General features: G+C 41.7%; 1 protein-coding gene across 5 annotated transcripts in view; it reads left to right on the top strand.

Annotated features, from left to right (window-relative positions):
* The first annotated feature begins 13,685 nt into the window (after positions 1 to 13,685).
* Positions 13,686 to 16,128, top strand: part of LOC100196367 (mitogen-activated protein kinase kinase kinase kinase 4) — a 58,661-nt gene continuing 56,218 nt past the window's right edge. Inside the window, exons 1-2 of one of the 5 annotated variants that reach the window (XM_082975225.1) lie at positions 13,686 to 13,995; positions 14,535 to 14,600. In XM_082975225.1, the coding sequence (XP_082831351.1) occupies positions 13,939 to 13,995; positions 14,535 to 14,600 (123 nt within the window). In that variant the 5' untranslated portion in view covers positions 13,686 to 13,938. The remainder of the gene's footprint in view (positions 13,996 to 14,534; positions 14,601 to 16,128) is intronic. The other 4 variants (XM_082975224.1, XM_014200122.3, XM_014200123.3 and 1 more) reach the window with 4 other exon arrangements.

Genomic DNA, 16,128 nt, shown 5'->3' with positions numbered 1-16,128 from the left:
CGTCTTGAGTCTTCTTGGGAATGACATTACAAGCTTGGCACATGTGTATTTGGGGAGTTTCTCCCATTCGTCTCTGCAAATCCTCTCAAGCTATGTCAGGTTGGATGGGGAGCATTGCTGCACAGCTGTTTTCAGGTCTATCCAGAGATGTTTGGGTTCAAGTCTGGGCTCTGGCTGGGCCACTCAAGGACATTCAGAGACTTGTCCCGAAGCCACTCTTGCATTGTCTTGGCTGTGTGCATAGGGTCATTGTCCTGTTGAAAGGGGAACCTTCGCCCCAGTCTGAGGTCCTGAGTGCTTTGGAGCAGGTTTTAATCAAGGATCTCTCTGTACTTTGCTCCGTTCATCTTTCACTTGATCCTGACTAGTCTCCCAGTCCATGACGCTAAAAAGCATCCCCACAGCATGATGCTGCCACCACCATGCTTCACCGTAGGGATGGTGCCAGGTTTCCTACAGACCTGACGCTTGGCATTCAGGCCAAAGAGTTTAATCTTGGTTTCATCAGACCAGAGAATCTTGTTTCTCATGGTCTGAGAGTGCTTTAGGTACCTTTTGGCAAAATGTGCCTTTTACTGAGGACTGGCTTCCGTCTGGCCACCCTACCATAAAGGCCTGATTGGTTGAGTGAAGGTTCTCCCATCTCCACAGAGGAACTCTGGCGCTCTGTCAGAGTGACCATCGGGGCCAAAGAGTTCGAACTTGGTTTCATCAGACAAGAGAATATTGTTTCTCATGGTCTGAGAGTCTTTAGGTGCCTTTTACTGAAGAGTGGCTTCTGTCTGGCCACTCTACCATAAAGGCCTGATTGGTGGAGTGTTGCAGAGATGGTTGTCCTTCTGGAAGGTTCTCCCATATCCACAGAGGAACTCTAGAGCTCTGTCAGAGTGACCATCTGGTTCTTGGTCACCTCCCTGACCTAGGCCCTTTTCCCCTGATTGCTCAATTAGGCCGGGCAGACAGCTCTAGGTAGAGCCTTGGTGGTTCCAAATTTCTTCCATTCTGCAATGCTGCAGAAATGTTTTGGTACCCTTCCCCAGATCGGTGCCTCGACACAATCCTGTCTCAAATCAAATCAAATTGTATTCATCACATGTGCCGAACACAACAGGTATATAGACCTTACAGTGCAAGCCCTTAACTTACAAACCCTTAACCAACAATGCAGTTTTAAGAAAATACCCCCCAAAAAAGTAAGAGATAAGAATAACAAATTATTAAAATAACAATAGCGGGGCTATATATTTACATTTACATTTAAGTCATTTAGCAGACGCTCTTATCCAGAGCGACTTACAAATTGGTGCATTCACCTTATGATATCCAGTGGAACAACCACTTTACAATAGTGCATCTAAATCTTTTAAGGGGGGGGGGGGGTTAGAAGGATTACTTTATCCTATCCTAGGTATTCCTTAAAGAGGTGGGGTTTCAGGTGTCTCCGGAAGGTGGTGATTGACTCCGCTGTCCTGGCGTCGTGAGGGAGCTTGTTCCACCATTGGGGTGCCAGAGCAGCGAACAGTTTTGACTGGGCTGAGCGGGAACTGTGCTTCCTCAGAGGTAGGGGGGCCAGCAGGCCAGAGGTGGATGAACGCAGTGCCCTTGTTTGGGTGTAGGGCCTGATCAGAGCCTGAAGGTATGGAGGTGCCGTTCCCTTCACAGCTCCGTAGGCAATCACCATGGTCTTGTAGCGGATGCGAGCTTCAACTGGAAGCCAGTGGAGAGAGCGGAGGAGCGGGGTGACGTGAGAGAACTTGGGAAGGTTGAACACCAGACGGGCTGCGGCGTTCTGGATGAGTTGTAGGGGTTTAATGGCACAGGCAGGGAGCCCAGCCAACAGCGAGTTGCAGTAATCCAGACGGGAGATGACAAGTGCCTGGATTAGGACCTGCGCCGCTTCCTGTGTGAGGCAGGGTCGTACTCTGCGAATGTTGTAGAGCATGAACCTACAGGATCGGGTCACCGCCTTGATGTTAGTGGAGAACGACAGGGTGTTGTCCAGGATCACGCCAAGGTTCTTAGCACTCTGGGAGGAGGACACAAGGGAGTTGTCAACCGTGATGGCGAGATCATGGAACAGGCAGTCCTTCCCCGGGAGGAAGAGCAGCTCCGTCTTGCCGAGGTTCAGCTTGAGCTGGTGATCCGTCATCCACACTGATATGTCTGACAGACATGCAGAGATGCGATTCGCCACCTGGTTATCAGAAGGGGGAAAGGGGGTATATGTAGGGGGTACCGATACAGAGTCAATGTGTGGGTGCACCGGTGTCGAGGCTCTACGTCTCGGAGCTCTATGGACAATTCCTTCGATCTCATAGCTTAGTTTTTGCTCTGACATCCACCGTCAACTGTGGGACCTTATATAGACAGGTGTGTGCCTTTCCAAATCATGTCCAATCAATTGAATTTACCACAGGTGGACTCCAATCAAGTTGTAGAAACATCTCAAGGATTATCAATAGAAACCAGATGCACCTGAACTCAATTTCGAGTCTCATAGCAAAGGGTCCAAATACTTATGTAAATAAGGTATTTCTGTTTTTTATTTTTAATACATTTTGGGGGGGAATTGGCTTCCATAATTACCTAAACAGTTTCTCTGAAGACTTCAGCTACAGCTGCTTCATCAGCACATCCCGTTTACACTTAAGTGATAATGCCGAGAAGCCGGTGTTTGGAGGATATATTGGCTTTGACTCGGGCCTAACAACACCCGTGCCAATATATCCTCCAAAACAGGGGCATAGCCAGAATTATTATTTTTTGGGGATATGCCTACAAAAATTTGGAAAGGAATTTTTTCTAATTGTTTGTTACATTTATTTTGCGATGTGCACCGTATATTATTTCGTAATACAATCGTTTTATACTAGTGCATAGTACTTGGAGCAACCTCGTTACATATACAAATAATTACTCATCCCAGCATATTAAAATAAGACAGTAACTTTAGACCAGTTTCCAACAACATAAAACTCATCTTCAGGCACACTTTAATCTCAATGGGCAAACAAGCCTATATTTGATGTTACCATTTATACTATGGCAAGCAGTAGTACTATAAAAAGGTACCTTACCTTTAGTAGACGTATCATAAGGCGTGACCTACATCACAAGGCGCAGACGGCGAGGCTTTGAGTTGAATGTGGTGATGATTTCATCATAATCCGATGTATCTGTCAGTTCACACTCAAAAGACAGCAAACTGAAGTGGTTCAGCCGGGCGCTTGTCATTGATGTGCGAAGACAATTTTTTATCCTAGTTGTTGTTGAGAAAAGTCTCTCCATACTGCGTGATGTCATTGGAAGTGTGAGAATGATCCTTAACAGAGAATTTATATTAGGGAAAATATAATCAGGGCAGCTGTCAAGTGCACTCATTATGGAGGAAAAGTCACTCTTTCCCATGTTCATTTTGCGACTCAACTGCTGAATAAAAACAGTGAATTCAGCATCCTCAATTTATATTTATTGCATAATGATCGCATGTGATCTTCAGCTGCTCTTTAAGGCCGCAGGTTTGGGATTCTTTGGAAAAGGAGGCTGCCTCTTGCAGAGGTGTGGACTCGAGTCACATGACTTGGACTCGAGTCAGACTCGAGTCACAAATATGATGACTTGCAACTCAACTTCGACTTTAACACCAATGACTCGTGACTTGACTTGGACTTGAGCCTTATGACTCGACCTGGCTTGATACCCTCCCCAAGCCCAAATATTAAATATTATGCTATTTAAAAAAGTGTGCAGTGCATCAACTCTTCATTTAATGGATTAAAGTTTGAATCGGACAGCAGCCAAACAAATTGTGCCAGCGGAAAAAAAGTTGCGCGTGGCAGTGCAGAGGAACGTCAGCAGGTGAATTCAGATTGAGCCATTGGAAAGATGATACCCAAAATTATTATTTTCGGATATACAGACTACGCTGTAGTCAACAAAAAACGGATTGCAACTTGCAAAACATGCGGGAAGAAAATTACAGATGGAGACGCAACAACTTCCAACTTTGTTCGACATTTGAAGCTGCACAAAGATCGGTAAGTCGTGGCTAATATAGCCGACAGCTATATATAACTTTGCTAGTATAACATGTAGGCTAACATAATGTTAAATTAATGAGCCCCCACACAGTTAGCCAGTGCGGGAATGTGATCATTGCACCAAAGATTGAGACCAGGCAAGATTGTGCTACTGCCCCGCTCAATTATTTTTTTTATATGCTTACAGATTTGAACAATACCAGATGAACAAAAGTGTCACAAGAGAACCACAACAGTCTCCAATTTCACAGTTCATGGAGACCCGTGTAGGGCAGTACAGCATGAATCATCCACAGCAGAAAGCTATCAACAATGCAATACTGCCGGACCTGGTTATTGATTGCAACTTGCCTCTGTCTATTGTGGAAAACAAGCGTTTTCGTCACTTTCTGTCAGTGGTTGACAGTAAGTACAGCCCAGTGTGTCGTAGAAAATTGACATCAAAAGTAGAGAACCTTGCTACAGAGAGACGTTCAAAACTGAAAACTCAGTTGAGCAACACAGACCATGTTTCAGTCACAGTGGACATTTGGTCTGACCGAAAGATGAGGGGGTTCCTTGGTGTCACTGTGCACTGTATGGAGAAAGATGGAGAGAGGATACAGCTCAAGTCCAATCTCTTGGCCTGTGACCGCTTCAAAGGCCCACACATGGCCGAAAGAATCTGTGAGCAATTTGAGGCCATATGTGGTGAGTACAGCATTAAAGATAAATTGGACTATATCATTAGTGACAATGCCTCCAACATGAGAAAAGCATTCACGGTGTGTTTCCCCATTGAACAAGAAGATGAAGTACATGACGAAGATCACCTTGATGACCCAGAGCTCTGGAATGACCTAACCCTGGAAGACCAGCAAACAGTGGATGCTGCTATTGCAAAAAAAAACAGAGCTTGCAGTGTTTTGCCCACACTCTCCAGCTGGTGGTGGGAGATGGCTTGAAAGAAACAAAAGTGATGACTCCTTCTCTTTCAAAGTTATCAAAAATCAGCTCACTGCTACATACAAGCACAACATTCAAAGAGGTGTTTGAGGCTGAATTGGGGGAAAGAGGCATCCCTGCTGCTGTCAACACAAGATGGAACTCAACACTGAGACAAGTGAAGGCAGTCATCCAATGTGACCATCGAAAGCTCAGTCATGTTCTAGAAAAGGCTGGGCGCAAGAAGTTGTTGTTCACAGTACGGGAGTGGAATAAGTTGAAGGAGTTGGTGGACATCCTGAAGCCATTTGGAGAAGCAACAGATATGACACAGGGGGAGAAGATAGTCACAATAAGTTCTGTTGTTCCCTCGGTCCTGTCCCTGAATCAAAACCTGGAGCAGCGAAGCCTCAAGTCCATTTCCTAAGCGGCCTGTTCAGAAGTCTCCAGGCATCCCTGAACAAAAGATTTCTTGGAATCTTCATCAATGTGAAAATGGCCAGGACACAAGATGGAATCGCTGCCCCCTTTTCAGATCCAGTCTACCTCAAAGCAGCTGCCTTGGATCCGGCTTTTTCTCTGATGTGGGTGGCGCGCACCATGTGCTGGTCAAGGAGGGGGTCAAGGAGGAGGTGGCACAAAGAGTGAAAGGTAAATATTATTGAGTTTAATGTAACTTTTTCTCATAATTTAATCCAATTGACTGCAACAATAATACTTTTTCAGTTGAACCCACTGCATCACCAATACTCTAATACCGGCCTTTTTGTTTCTGCTTTTACATGTTTTGCCAGAACTGATTCTGCAAGATGCTACGCAAGCTGTGCCTCTTGTTGATGAGGAAGAGCGAGAGGACCATAGTCTTGGACAAGAAGAAGGGCTGTTTGCAGCGTACTGTAAGAGGTAGAAGAAAGCTGTTGGGACCACTCCAGCACTACAGCCAAGTCCCTACCTTGACATATGCGAAGGTAGGGACTTGGCTGTAGTGGGTAATGAACAGGAAGGCTCTGGGCAATGAACAGGAAGGCTCTTCCTTCACTGTCCCGAGTGGCCATCAGGGTCTTGGCAGTGCCTGCCTCCAGTGCTCCGGTGGAGCGTATCTTCAGCCATGGTGGCATCATACTGCAGCCTCATCGTGCACAAATGACTGATAGACTTTTATCGAATTTGGTCTTTTGCAAATGCAATGCATCATAGGGCCCTGAGATAAGAGAAAAAAATGAAACTGTTTATGCACTACACACACACACACACACGTAGTCTCCATGTTCTGGTTTTTATCTCCCACCTTTGGGATCTGTATTTTTTTCTCAGACATTCAGGCCTGTGTTCAAATTGTAGGCATTCTTGCAGTTCAGTATCAGTTGTTTTGATGTACCTTTTAATAAATGATTGTAACTTTATGGCATGATTGTTTTAGGTATCTAGAGTATATCTGGAGAGAGAGAGCACTACAATATTTTGTTTTTGTTGTCATATTGATGTCTTTCTCATGGCTACCCATGTACTTCCATGGAAATATAAAGTTTATTTGGAAAGTAATAAATAAATATATTTTTAAAAGCATTCATGATTTGCATACATTTAATATACTATTACTCTTGTTAAATATGAAATGGTATTACATTTGGTGAAGAGCACATTATGACTTGTTTAGGACTCGAAACTCAAAGTTTAGGACTTGAGACTTGACTTGATACTTGACAGTCTTGACTTGAGACATGACTCGGACTTGCCTGTCTTGACTTGGGACTTGAGTGCTAAGACTTGAGACTTACTTGTGACTTGTAAAACAATGACTTGGTCCCACCTCTGGCCGCTTGCATGATCCCATATGTGTCTTCTTGAAATCTTGAGTTTAAGTCAGTAATCTATCTGTCTGGAATATTGTTCCAAAATTGCCGCAGGTCACTGTCACTCTTGATGCTGGATGTTTTCCCTAATGAAGTTGTGACTACACTGTCTGCCAATTTTACAGGCAGTTTTCACTGCCGTGATGCACTCACATCCCAATTACTAATATCATGCTTAATCATCATCTCTTCAGTTAGCTTGGGAACTTTATCAAAGTCTCCCTGAGTTATCTCTGAACGTAGAAAAGCTGCTTTTGAGGATTTCAATTAAACCAATACAGTCCGTCACAGATAATGTAGAGCTTTGTAATCCCTTCGTAGCAAAATCCCTAGTGTCAAACAATTTACTAAACGTGACTAACAGGAATAAAAACTTCTTGTTCTGGATTTGTTGTAAGAGGGCATCGGCTTCTAATTTGGTTTGTCCACAAGCCACTTAAAAATCTGTGAGAACCTCTAAAATGACATCTAGCAGTAACAGCACTTTACTCACTGACCCTGATTTTGAACTCCACCGTACATCCGTGGATCTTTCTAGCTCGATACATGGTCTATCGGGATGCAACTCTTTCTGTACTTCTATGAATAGAGCATGTCTGTGGGATCTACTCATAAATGTGTGTAACTGGTTTACTGTGTCAGAAAAAGTACAGACATGTCCCGACACTTTTGCCGTGGTGCACAGAACCAAATTCAAACGGTGGGAGTTGCAATGCACATATACCACTTGCTTAAATTCTTGCTTTAGTAGACATGTACTCCTCATCTGTTCCCTGACATGCCTGAAGAGCCATCGAAACAAAAACCTACACACAGAGTGGGATCCAACTCCAGGGGTTGCAACACTTCCAAGTATTTTCTGAGAAATTCCTTGTGCAGACAAATCAGCGGTTTCCATAAACCCAACAGCTCTTTCTTTAATCATTCCAGCATGAATGTATCGGATGCACAGAGCAAAAAGTTCTCGTTTAGATTGATCTTTATATTCATCTGCTAGTATGGCAAAATACATGGAAGGCGCCGAATGAACTTCCATCTTTTATCCTGCACAGTAACAATGATGCTGTACACCGTTCTGAATTTTGGGGTGCTGCAACTCGTTCTGAATTTCGGGGCTCATAAGCGTGGCATTGCGAGGTAGCTCATTAAGCCTGTTTTGTATTTCTGAGTCATACTTTGAGATGAAATTGAAGATTTCTAAAAAGTTACCTTTGTTGATTGCCTCTTCAGTTTCTCTATGCCCTCTGAGTGGAATATCCTGCTTTGCACACATTAGAACAATATCTATGACCACTTTAACATGTGCAAGGTTTCATTCTATAAAATCCATGTTTGCATCACCATGTATTTGGTTCAACACAGTCCCACGACTTCTAGGCCCATGGGTAGCCTTGTAGGATTCATATTTTGCAAGGGCACTAGCATGTAATTTGCTATTCTCGTGTTTGCAGCAAGCATTTCTTGTGAGTTTCCAGTTTTAAATCCATCTCCTACAAATCTGAATTCGACATTTGCCCCTGGAAAGTGCCTACAAAATTTACAATAAACTGCATCTTTTGCTTTACTTCACTCAATCCACACGAACTGGTCATACCACCTTGAAGAGAAGCAGTGTGATTTGCCATTTATCATACTAGAAGGGAACTTTTCTAGCTTTGGTTGACAGGCTGGTTCATCAATGGCAGACAAATCTGTCGGTGGACCTACTGCAGGTTCACCCCCCGCCCGCAGCATCAAGAACGAGAGGAGACGGTGGGGTAGGCAAGCATGCCTGGCTCAACGTGGCATTGGCGGTTGTGATTGCGGTTGTTTCTATCCTGGCGCCAACTGTTAATGTCTCAATCTGGAAACTATCGGTAGATTGATCCAAATTATTTTCTGGCACACACTCTCTTTCCTCCAGACGTCTTTTTTTGAAAAATCTAGAGATCGACATTTGGTTTGCCAATGCTAGAACTACTAAATTACCTTAGCTGGTGAGTCAATTCGAGTAAACTAGCGTGGTAGAGCTTGCTAGTTTATGCGCGACAAAGTTTATCCACCTGATGTTGTTCAGGTAAACCACTGTAGGATTCATTTTTTTTATGTAACAAATGAGATCGAATTTGAATATTGAAACAATGTTGTAAATGTCGGAGAGACAGACTGCGAGGTTCATACAAATACCCGCTGTCAAAAAGTAAATGTTAGTCTAAAAGAAAAGAGAAATAATGTCTAGATGCTTTTTATAGTGAAGATCAAATGCATAACTTCCCTGCCTGGGCTGATGAGACGGGATTGCGCAGTCAAATGGAACAGAATAAATAGGCATTTTAGCGCCATAGATTTAGCAGGTGGTAAATTGTGGAATAGAGACAGACTGGAATGCACTTTTCACCAATCAGCATTCAGGATTAGCCAACCCATTGTATAACACTCAATATTTCATTTCACTTAATAAGGGAGCACAGATTTCACCTGTATTCACTTGGTCAGTATATGTCATGGAAAGTGCCGGTTGTGCTTAATGTTTTATCTACTTAGTGTATTTCGAATAAAAAAAATATCACGACAGGGCTGATGGACTGCACATTTGTCGGTAAACTTTCCAATGTCGACAAAGCAAAAGGTTAGACAAGGTGGGACCTTTTTGTGTCAGTAAAATTAATTATTCGAGAAATGTCGGTCCGCAAATATTGATAAAACAACCATCATATCAAAGTCAATTTAAAGTTAATAACATATTGTGTGGTCGTCCCACTACGACACGGGAGAGCATGCAGTTTATTAGACTATAGATAAAATACATTATAATGAATTTGACAGGGTAGTGAAAGTGCAGGTGGATGAGTTTTGATGCTCTTTTCCAATAAATGGCGAGGGTCTTATTCTGGTGACATGATGATTGATGATGGCTGCCGTTTGACAAATAAAAATAATCTCGTTTTAGGGGATACTCAGTCAGTTGTACAACTGAATGCCTTCAACTGAAATGTGTCTTCCGCATTTAAACCAACCTCTGAATCAGGGGGTGCGGGGGGCTGCCTTAATCGACATCCACGTCTTTGGCGCCCGGGAGCAGAACGACAGATTGTTAACTTGTCAACTCGGGGACTCGAGTTGACAAAGTAAGGCCAGCAACCTTTTGGTTACTGGCCCAACGCTATAACCGCTAGGCTACCTGCCGCCACTTTAGCCATAATAATCTCATCATGTTGGCTGGCCTACCTGCACGATATGTGCGAGCCGGGCGAGATGTTGGCTAGAGAGAATGTGCCAAAACCACAGTGGGCATATTTGCTATTTCACGACAAAACTATTAGTGGAGTTGAAAATGCGATGGAAAAACATTGAATTTCAGATTTTCATTCAGTACATGTAAACGATGAAGTACATTTTATGTGCACAAAATCATCACGCACTTAATTTTATCTGCAACAAATCAGTCTTTTTGCGGAATAGAGAATATTCCCATGAAAATCTGGCCCCAACTGGATGAAAAACCTAACTTTTATTGAGAACTGTATTTGTATGTTGAATTTGTGGACATTTTTATGAGTAGTAACAATGATTCAGACACCCAGTCTACCTCTCAGCATGCATGTATACAGAACCACAGATTAATAAAACATGCCGTACGAAGCCAAAACCTAATGGTTTAGCATTCACCACAATAGCTTTACAACTTTTAAACACATAAATAATCACATTCAACAGCACCATCTTGTGGATATCAGAAATTTGTAGGTAGCAAACAGGAATGAGAAAAGGCAGTGTGTATAGCGTGTGTGTCTGTGTGTGTTTGTGGTATGGTGTGTGTCAGTGGTGTGTGTGGCAGGGAGGATTATTTTAATTTTTTATGAGCTTGGCTTTATTGCTATTACAGCATATTGGATGACTGTCATTCATATTCCAATTACCCAGCTCAATGTAACGTCAATAGGTTTAGGCTACTACATGATACTCACATTTCCCTGTACCCATCATCAGGTTGCTACAACCAAGCCAAACCTTCATATCATGACCGCTATAATTGCTACGCACAGCCTACATTGTTGTCATGTCATAGTCAACATAGCTACTAGAACTAACGCTTTAGTAAACCCGCTAGCTACAATCATGCAGTACAGTGTACAGTCAGAAAGCAGTTTATTAGTTACACTGGTGGGCCCCAGTGGCAATAAAGTAATAAAACCAAACGCTTACCTTGACTTGGAAGAGTTCCAGTGTTGGATAGCCATAGCCAGATAGCTTACATAGCATCCCTCTCTGTTTGAGCCCGGGTGTTTGAGTAGGCTAAACTAGATAGCTGCATTCACAAGTGAACGTTTAAAAAAATTCAACCAAATATAGCTATCTCTCTCTTGCGTCTCCTTAATTTTAGAAAAATGAATTTGTTCAAAACTGTTCAACAATTGTCTTTCTCTCTCTTTGAGTCAACTACTCACCACATTTTATGCACTGCAGTGCTAGCTAGCTGTAGTTTATGCTTTCAGTACTAGATTCGTTCTTGGATGTTTTGATTGGGTGGACAACATTGTCAGTTCGTGCTGCAAGAGCTCTGATAGGTTAGAGGATGTCCTCCAGAAGTTGTCATAATTAGTGTAAGCCTATGGAAGGGGGTGAGAACCATGAGCCTCCTAGGTTTTGTATTGAAGTCAATGTACCCATAGGAGGACAGAAGCCAACTGTCCTTTGGCTACACCATGGTGCTGGCTACACCATGCTGCTGAGGCTACTGTAGACGTTCATTGCAAAACAGTGTGTTTTAATCAATTATTTGGTGACATGAATATATTTAGTATAGTTTTATCTAAAAAGGATAACTTTTTTAATGTTTCACTATTTACATTTTATGAAATTCACTGATGAGGATGGTCCTCCCCATCCTCCTCCGAGGAGCCTCCACTGGTGTGTGTATGTATGAATGTGTGTGTACGGGTGTGTCTTGTCAAACCAAGGACCAAAACATACTGCATCTGGCAAATGTGACACAGCAGTTTATATTTTCATATACACAGTGGTGTAGGGCAGTTTCGCGGTACCCCTCCGCAAGGTCAATGCATAAATGTTCGCCTATATTTTTACTGCAAGCCGATGTCATTATTCTGCATGAAACAGAACCAGCTGAATGTATCATGTTGCAGCAGAAGCAGCAATCTTTGTCTGCGTACGTACTAAGTGGCACCATATTCCTTTTGTAGTGCACTACATTTGACCATGACACATAGGGCTCTACTCAAAAGTAGTGCACTATATGGGAATAGTGCCATTTCGGTCGCACACTGTCTTGCACGCCAGTCCCCAAGGCCATGCTTTGCAGCTGAAAACCAGTGGAGTTATGTTATTTATACAATGTCAAGAGAAGGCAATTTAGCCTACTCAAGAAAGGCCACTTATTTGTGTTTACATTCAAACATGATCCATGAATGACACATCAGTTTCCAAACTGAACAGTGAAAAGTCAGGGAGGTGTGAGACAGTTTAAGAGTGCTGGCATCTGTCTGAACATTGGAAGAAAAGGAGTCAAATACAACAGGGGAAAATGTCATAACTACACTGTCTGTCTGTATCCAGGGACAGTCAGGCACTCAGTTGAAAAATCTCTGTGTCGGCATATGCTGGCTGTTTGTATATGAGAGCAACTGGCACAAGTTGAACCATCTGGCCGAAGTTCAAGAGGCATTTGAATCCAGACCATTCTCCTAACCCTCCTCCCATGCACCCCCCTAAAATTTGCTTTGGAGTAAGGCAGGAAGGTTACCAGAATCTGTGAATCATTGCAGTATGCCACTTGTAGAGAAATGAATGGTGGAAGTGTGTTTTTATTTCCATAGGAATGCATTGTTGTACTACTTCAGTTCCTTTATGGGCAGTGGAGAGAATGGCAATGGGGTGGCTGCATAAAAATACAAATGTCAAACTCACTCCCACAACACGGGATCCGCTCTATGTTAAAACATCCATGTTTAAACTCTTAGGCAGGCAGACACAGAACCATCTCTCTCAAACTCTCGTTTATTCTCTAATTCAACTTTACATACGAATGCCATTATAGCATAAGAAATTACTATCTGCTAATTCATAATGGCTCTGCATTGTTTGTGTCCTGGCTAGAGAATGGGCCCTCTGTGGCCTTACACAGTGGTCCTGTTCAGGGGTCAGCTGCCTCTCGCCCTGCGCTGCTCCTGCCACCGGTCGCAGTGTGAGGGAGAATAATACAGTCACAGGGACAAGCTAGTCATGGTTAACCATGTGAGTCAGTCATTCAGCACAGCCATATTAGTCAGGAAGGATTGTAGGAACAGCATAGCAATGCACAGAAGCTGAATTTTACAGCAAAATCTCTTGTCTTTTTGTGTCATGAAAATGTATACATTGCGTTTGATATTTCACAGTTCATATTTTTCTTACTTTTTAACTCTGCATTGTTGGGAAAGGCTTGTAAGTAAGCATTTCACGGTAAAGTCTACACCTGTTGTGTGGCACGTGACAAATAAAATTTGATTTGAAATCATTATGTAGGATATGTGAGTCATTTTTCCCACCATAAATCAACATCACTTCTATTTGGATTGGGCAGTCTCTCGTAATGCAGATGTTGTTGACGTTCCCATGTTATTAGTCTGTTACAGTAATACAACAACATTATACTATGCTTGGCCTACTATGTTGTGTTATTGGTAAAACTATACAGATTTGTTTTTAACTGAAGCGTTGAATAATCAACAACTTATTTTGCATTTAACATGGGGATAAAGTTGTTCAACAGGGGATAAAGTTGTTCAAAAAAGTTAACTTTTCGAATTTGGTTTTCTTCGGGAGAGTAGGGGGGGCTAAAGCTTCCTCAGAAATTTCCGGGTTTCGCTGGTTGATAAGTTTCCTGGTGCGTATTCATTACGACGATTCTGTTTCAAAACATTTCTAAATTTAAGCAAACCGAACGAAACGGGGAGGAACCTACCTGAATTTGTCCAATAGAAACCAACTGTTTGTACTAATGATTACACCCCTGTTTTGGTTGCTAGTGAGAGACGCTGCAGAAACAGTACAGTATGGACTGACACGCCGAAACCGTTAACTTTTGCAAAATCAAGTACATGTACTCTTTATATGTGCATTAGTCGGACAAAGTCATAGCTATGGCGCGAGACTGCACAACACGTAGTCTGGATAATATTGATCTCTCTGCTTTGAGGGTGAGTTCTGGATATGCCAGAGTCTAATTAATTGAAATGTAGACAGACCTTTGTGTAAACATTGTTGCAGCAGATGTGGGTTACAAAGTTTCAATCTCTATTTAAGTCATTTCAGGAAACGTTACGTAAAATTAAGTTAGCTAGCTACTTTGTTACAAAAAGTTAGAGCTTTCATGTCACAGTAGGCTTTTAACAAACCATGAATCTTACAGTTTTCGGGAACGTTTTGCTTTCAGAAGTTAATATGTTTTTGGTTTACCGGATTTACAGCTGTTTCAGAAGCAATTGAGTAGTTTAAAAATATATTTTTTAAGTAAGCTTTAGTAGTATGACATGTTGGCATGTTACAAGTGTTAACAAATGGAACATACTTGTAGCCAGCTATGCCATGCAATATTCCATTTTAAGTGATGACCTAAAGGTCAGATATTATTCTGAACTGTGAATAAACATAAAGTTAATTCAAAATGATTTTATTTGTATATTTCTGTGCTCTTCCATTTCATTTGAAGTAATGTAATGTTGTCGTCTTGTTTCAGGATCCTGCCGGAATTTTTGAGCTGGTAGAAGTGGTTGGAAATGGAACATATGGGCAAGTCTACAAGGTTTGTCGTTTTTTTCAGACCCACTCTCCTATTCTTGTCTTTGACCAATTGCAGATGTGTTGTCAGTTGCAATGATTTGCATTTTAAGGAGCATATAGCAATATATACTATGCAAACATTGTATGTCACCCTCTTAATCTTTAAGTAAAAAGAAAGAAAATGAATATAGCAATACTACTCATAATACTATAGCTGTCAGCAGTTGATGGCATGAAACTTGGTGTAGTTCCCATGAAAGCACTCACTAAGTGAGAAGAAACAGTGAGAGAAACTGTGACCTAAATTGGCTTACCAACACAAGCATCTTCAACACTCTTGGGTGGAGTCAACTTCCTTATCGAAATCAGCTTAACTGAACGCTTCAGTGATGGTTTGTGGTTCTTTAAAAAAAAACATTAAGGTGTTTAAGTTATCTTGACAAAGCTGGGCCTTTCGAATAGTTCTTGCCACATTCTCACATATGTGAATACCTTAGGTTGCACAAGCCTTTGATTTATAAGAAAGGAACCTGTTCAAGGTCCAGTGCAAAGAACATAAAGAATATCTATCATTATCAAGTGTACATTACTATAATATCACTGGAGAAAATCACATTTCGTCTAGTTGTATTCAAAATTGCAAGAAAGGCCCTACACATTAGTTAACATAGTACCAATAAATAGACTGTGAAATGTTTTGTTGATGTAGTACACAGCCTGTCAGTTTCTACAGGTATCTCAGCTGAATTAAATACATCTCCTGTCATGTGGATCAATGTCAGAGTTGGCCATTAGTGTCCAGAAGACTTCCTTTTCCACTTCTGTGTGCAGTGCACAGTTTCAGCCCCATGCTAACAGGAACAGTAACTTTACACAGAGCAATAGATTATCCTCCCCTCAAACTACACAAAAAGTACTTTCCAAATTCCTAGCCATTCTTTAGGTTATATAAAATCCAAGAAGTGTGTTTACTAGTACTGTGCACTTTAATTACCTAGCCAAACACTTTCCCTCTAATGTGTTTATTAAGTCAAGGTCATACATTCTGTATTGTTTACATGTATGAGAAATATTACAGATTGTTTCTTGGATTTTAATCTCTGAATCATTTTGTTTCACTAGAATAATCTAAAGAAAGTGGTGGGCCTTACTCAAAAACAATCATATTAAGTTATTATACATTTTATTGGCCACATGCGCCAAATACAACAGGTGTAGACTTTACAGTGAAATGCTTACTTACAAGGCCATTCCCAACAATGCAGAGTTAAAAAGTAAGCCAAATATTTGCTAAATAAAAAAGGAAATAGTGACACAATAAAAACAATAACGAGGCTATATACATGGAGTACCAGTACCAAGTCAATGTGCAGGGGTACGAGGTAGTTGAGCTAATTGAGATAATATAGTATGTACATGTGGGTAGGGGTAAAAGTGACTAGGCAATCAGGATATATAATAAACAGAGTAACAGCAGCGTATGTGAAGTGTGTCTATGTGTCATTGTGTGTGTGGTGTCAATATCCAAGTGTGTGTGTGTGTGTTTTGTG

The sequence above is a fragment of the Salmo salar genome, chromosome 05 (genome assembly GCF_965601325.2).
Source record: "Salmo salar chromosome 05, fSalSal1, whole genome shotgun sequence".
Lineage (NCBI taxonomy): Eukaryota > Metazoa > Chordata > Actinopteri > Salmoniformes > Salmonidae > Salmo > Salmo salar.
The sequence above is the reverse complement of the archived record's forward strand: the minus strand, read 5'-3'. Positions and strand labels throughout refer to the sequence as shown.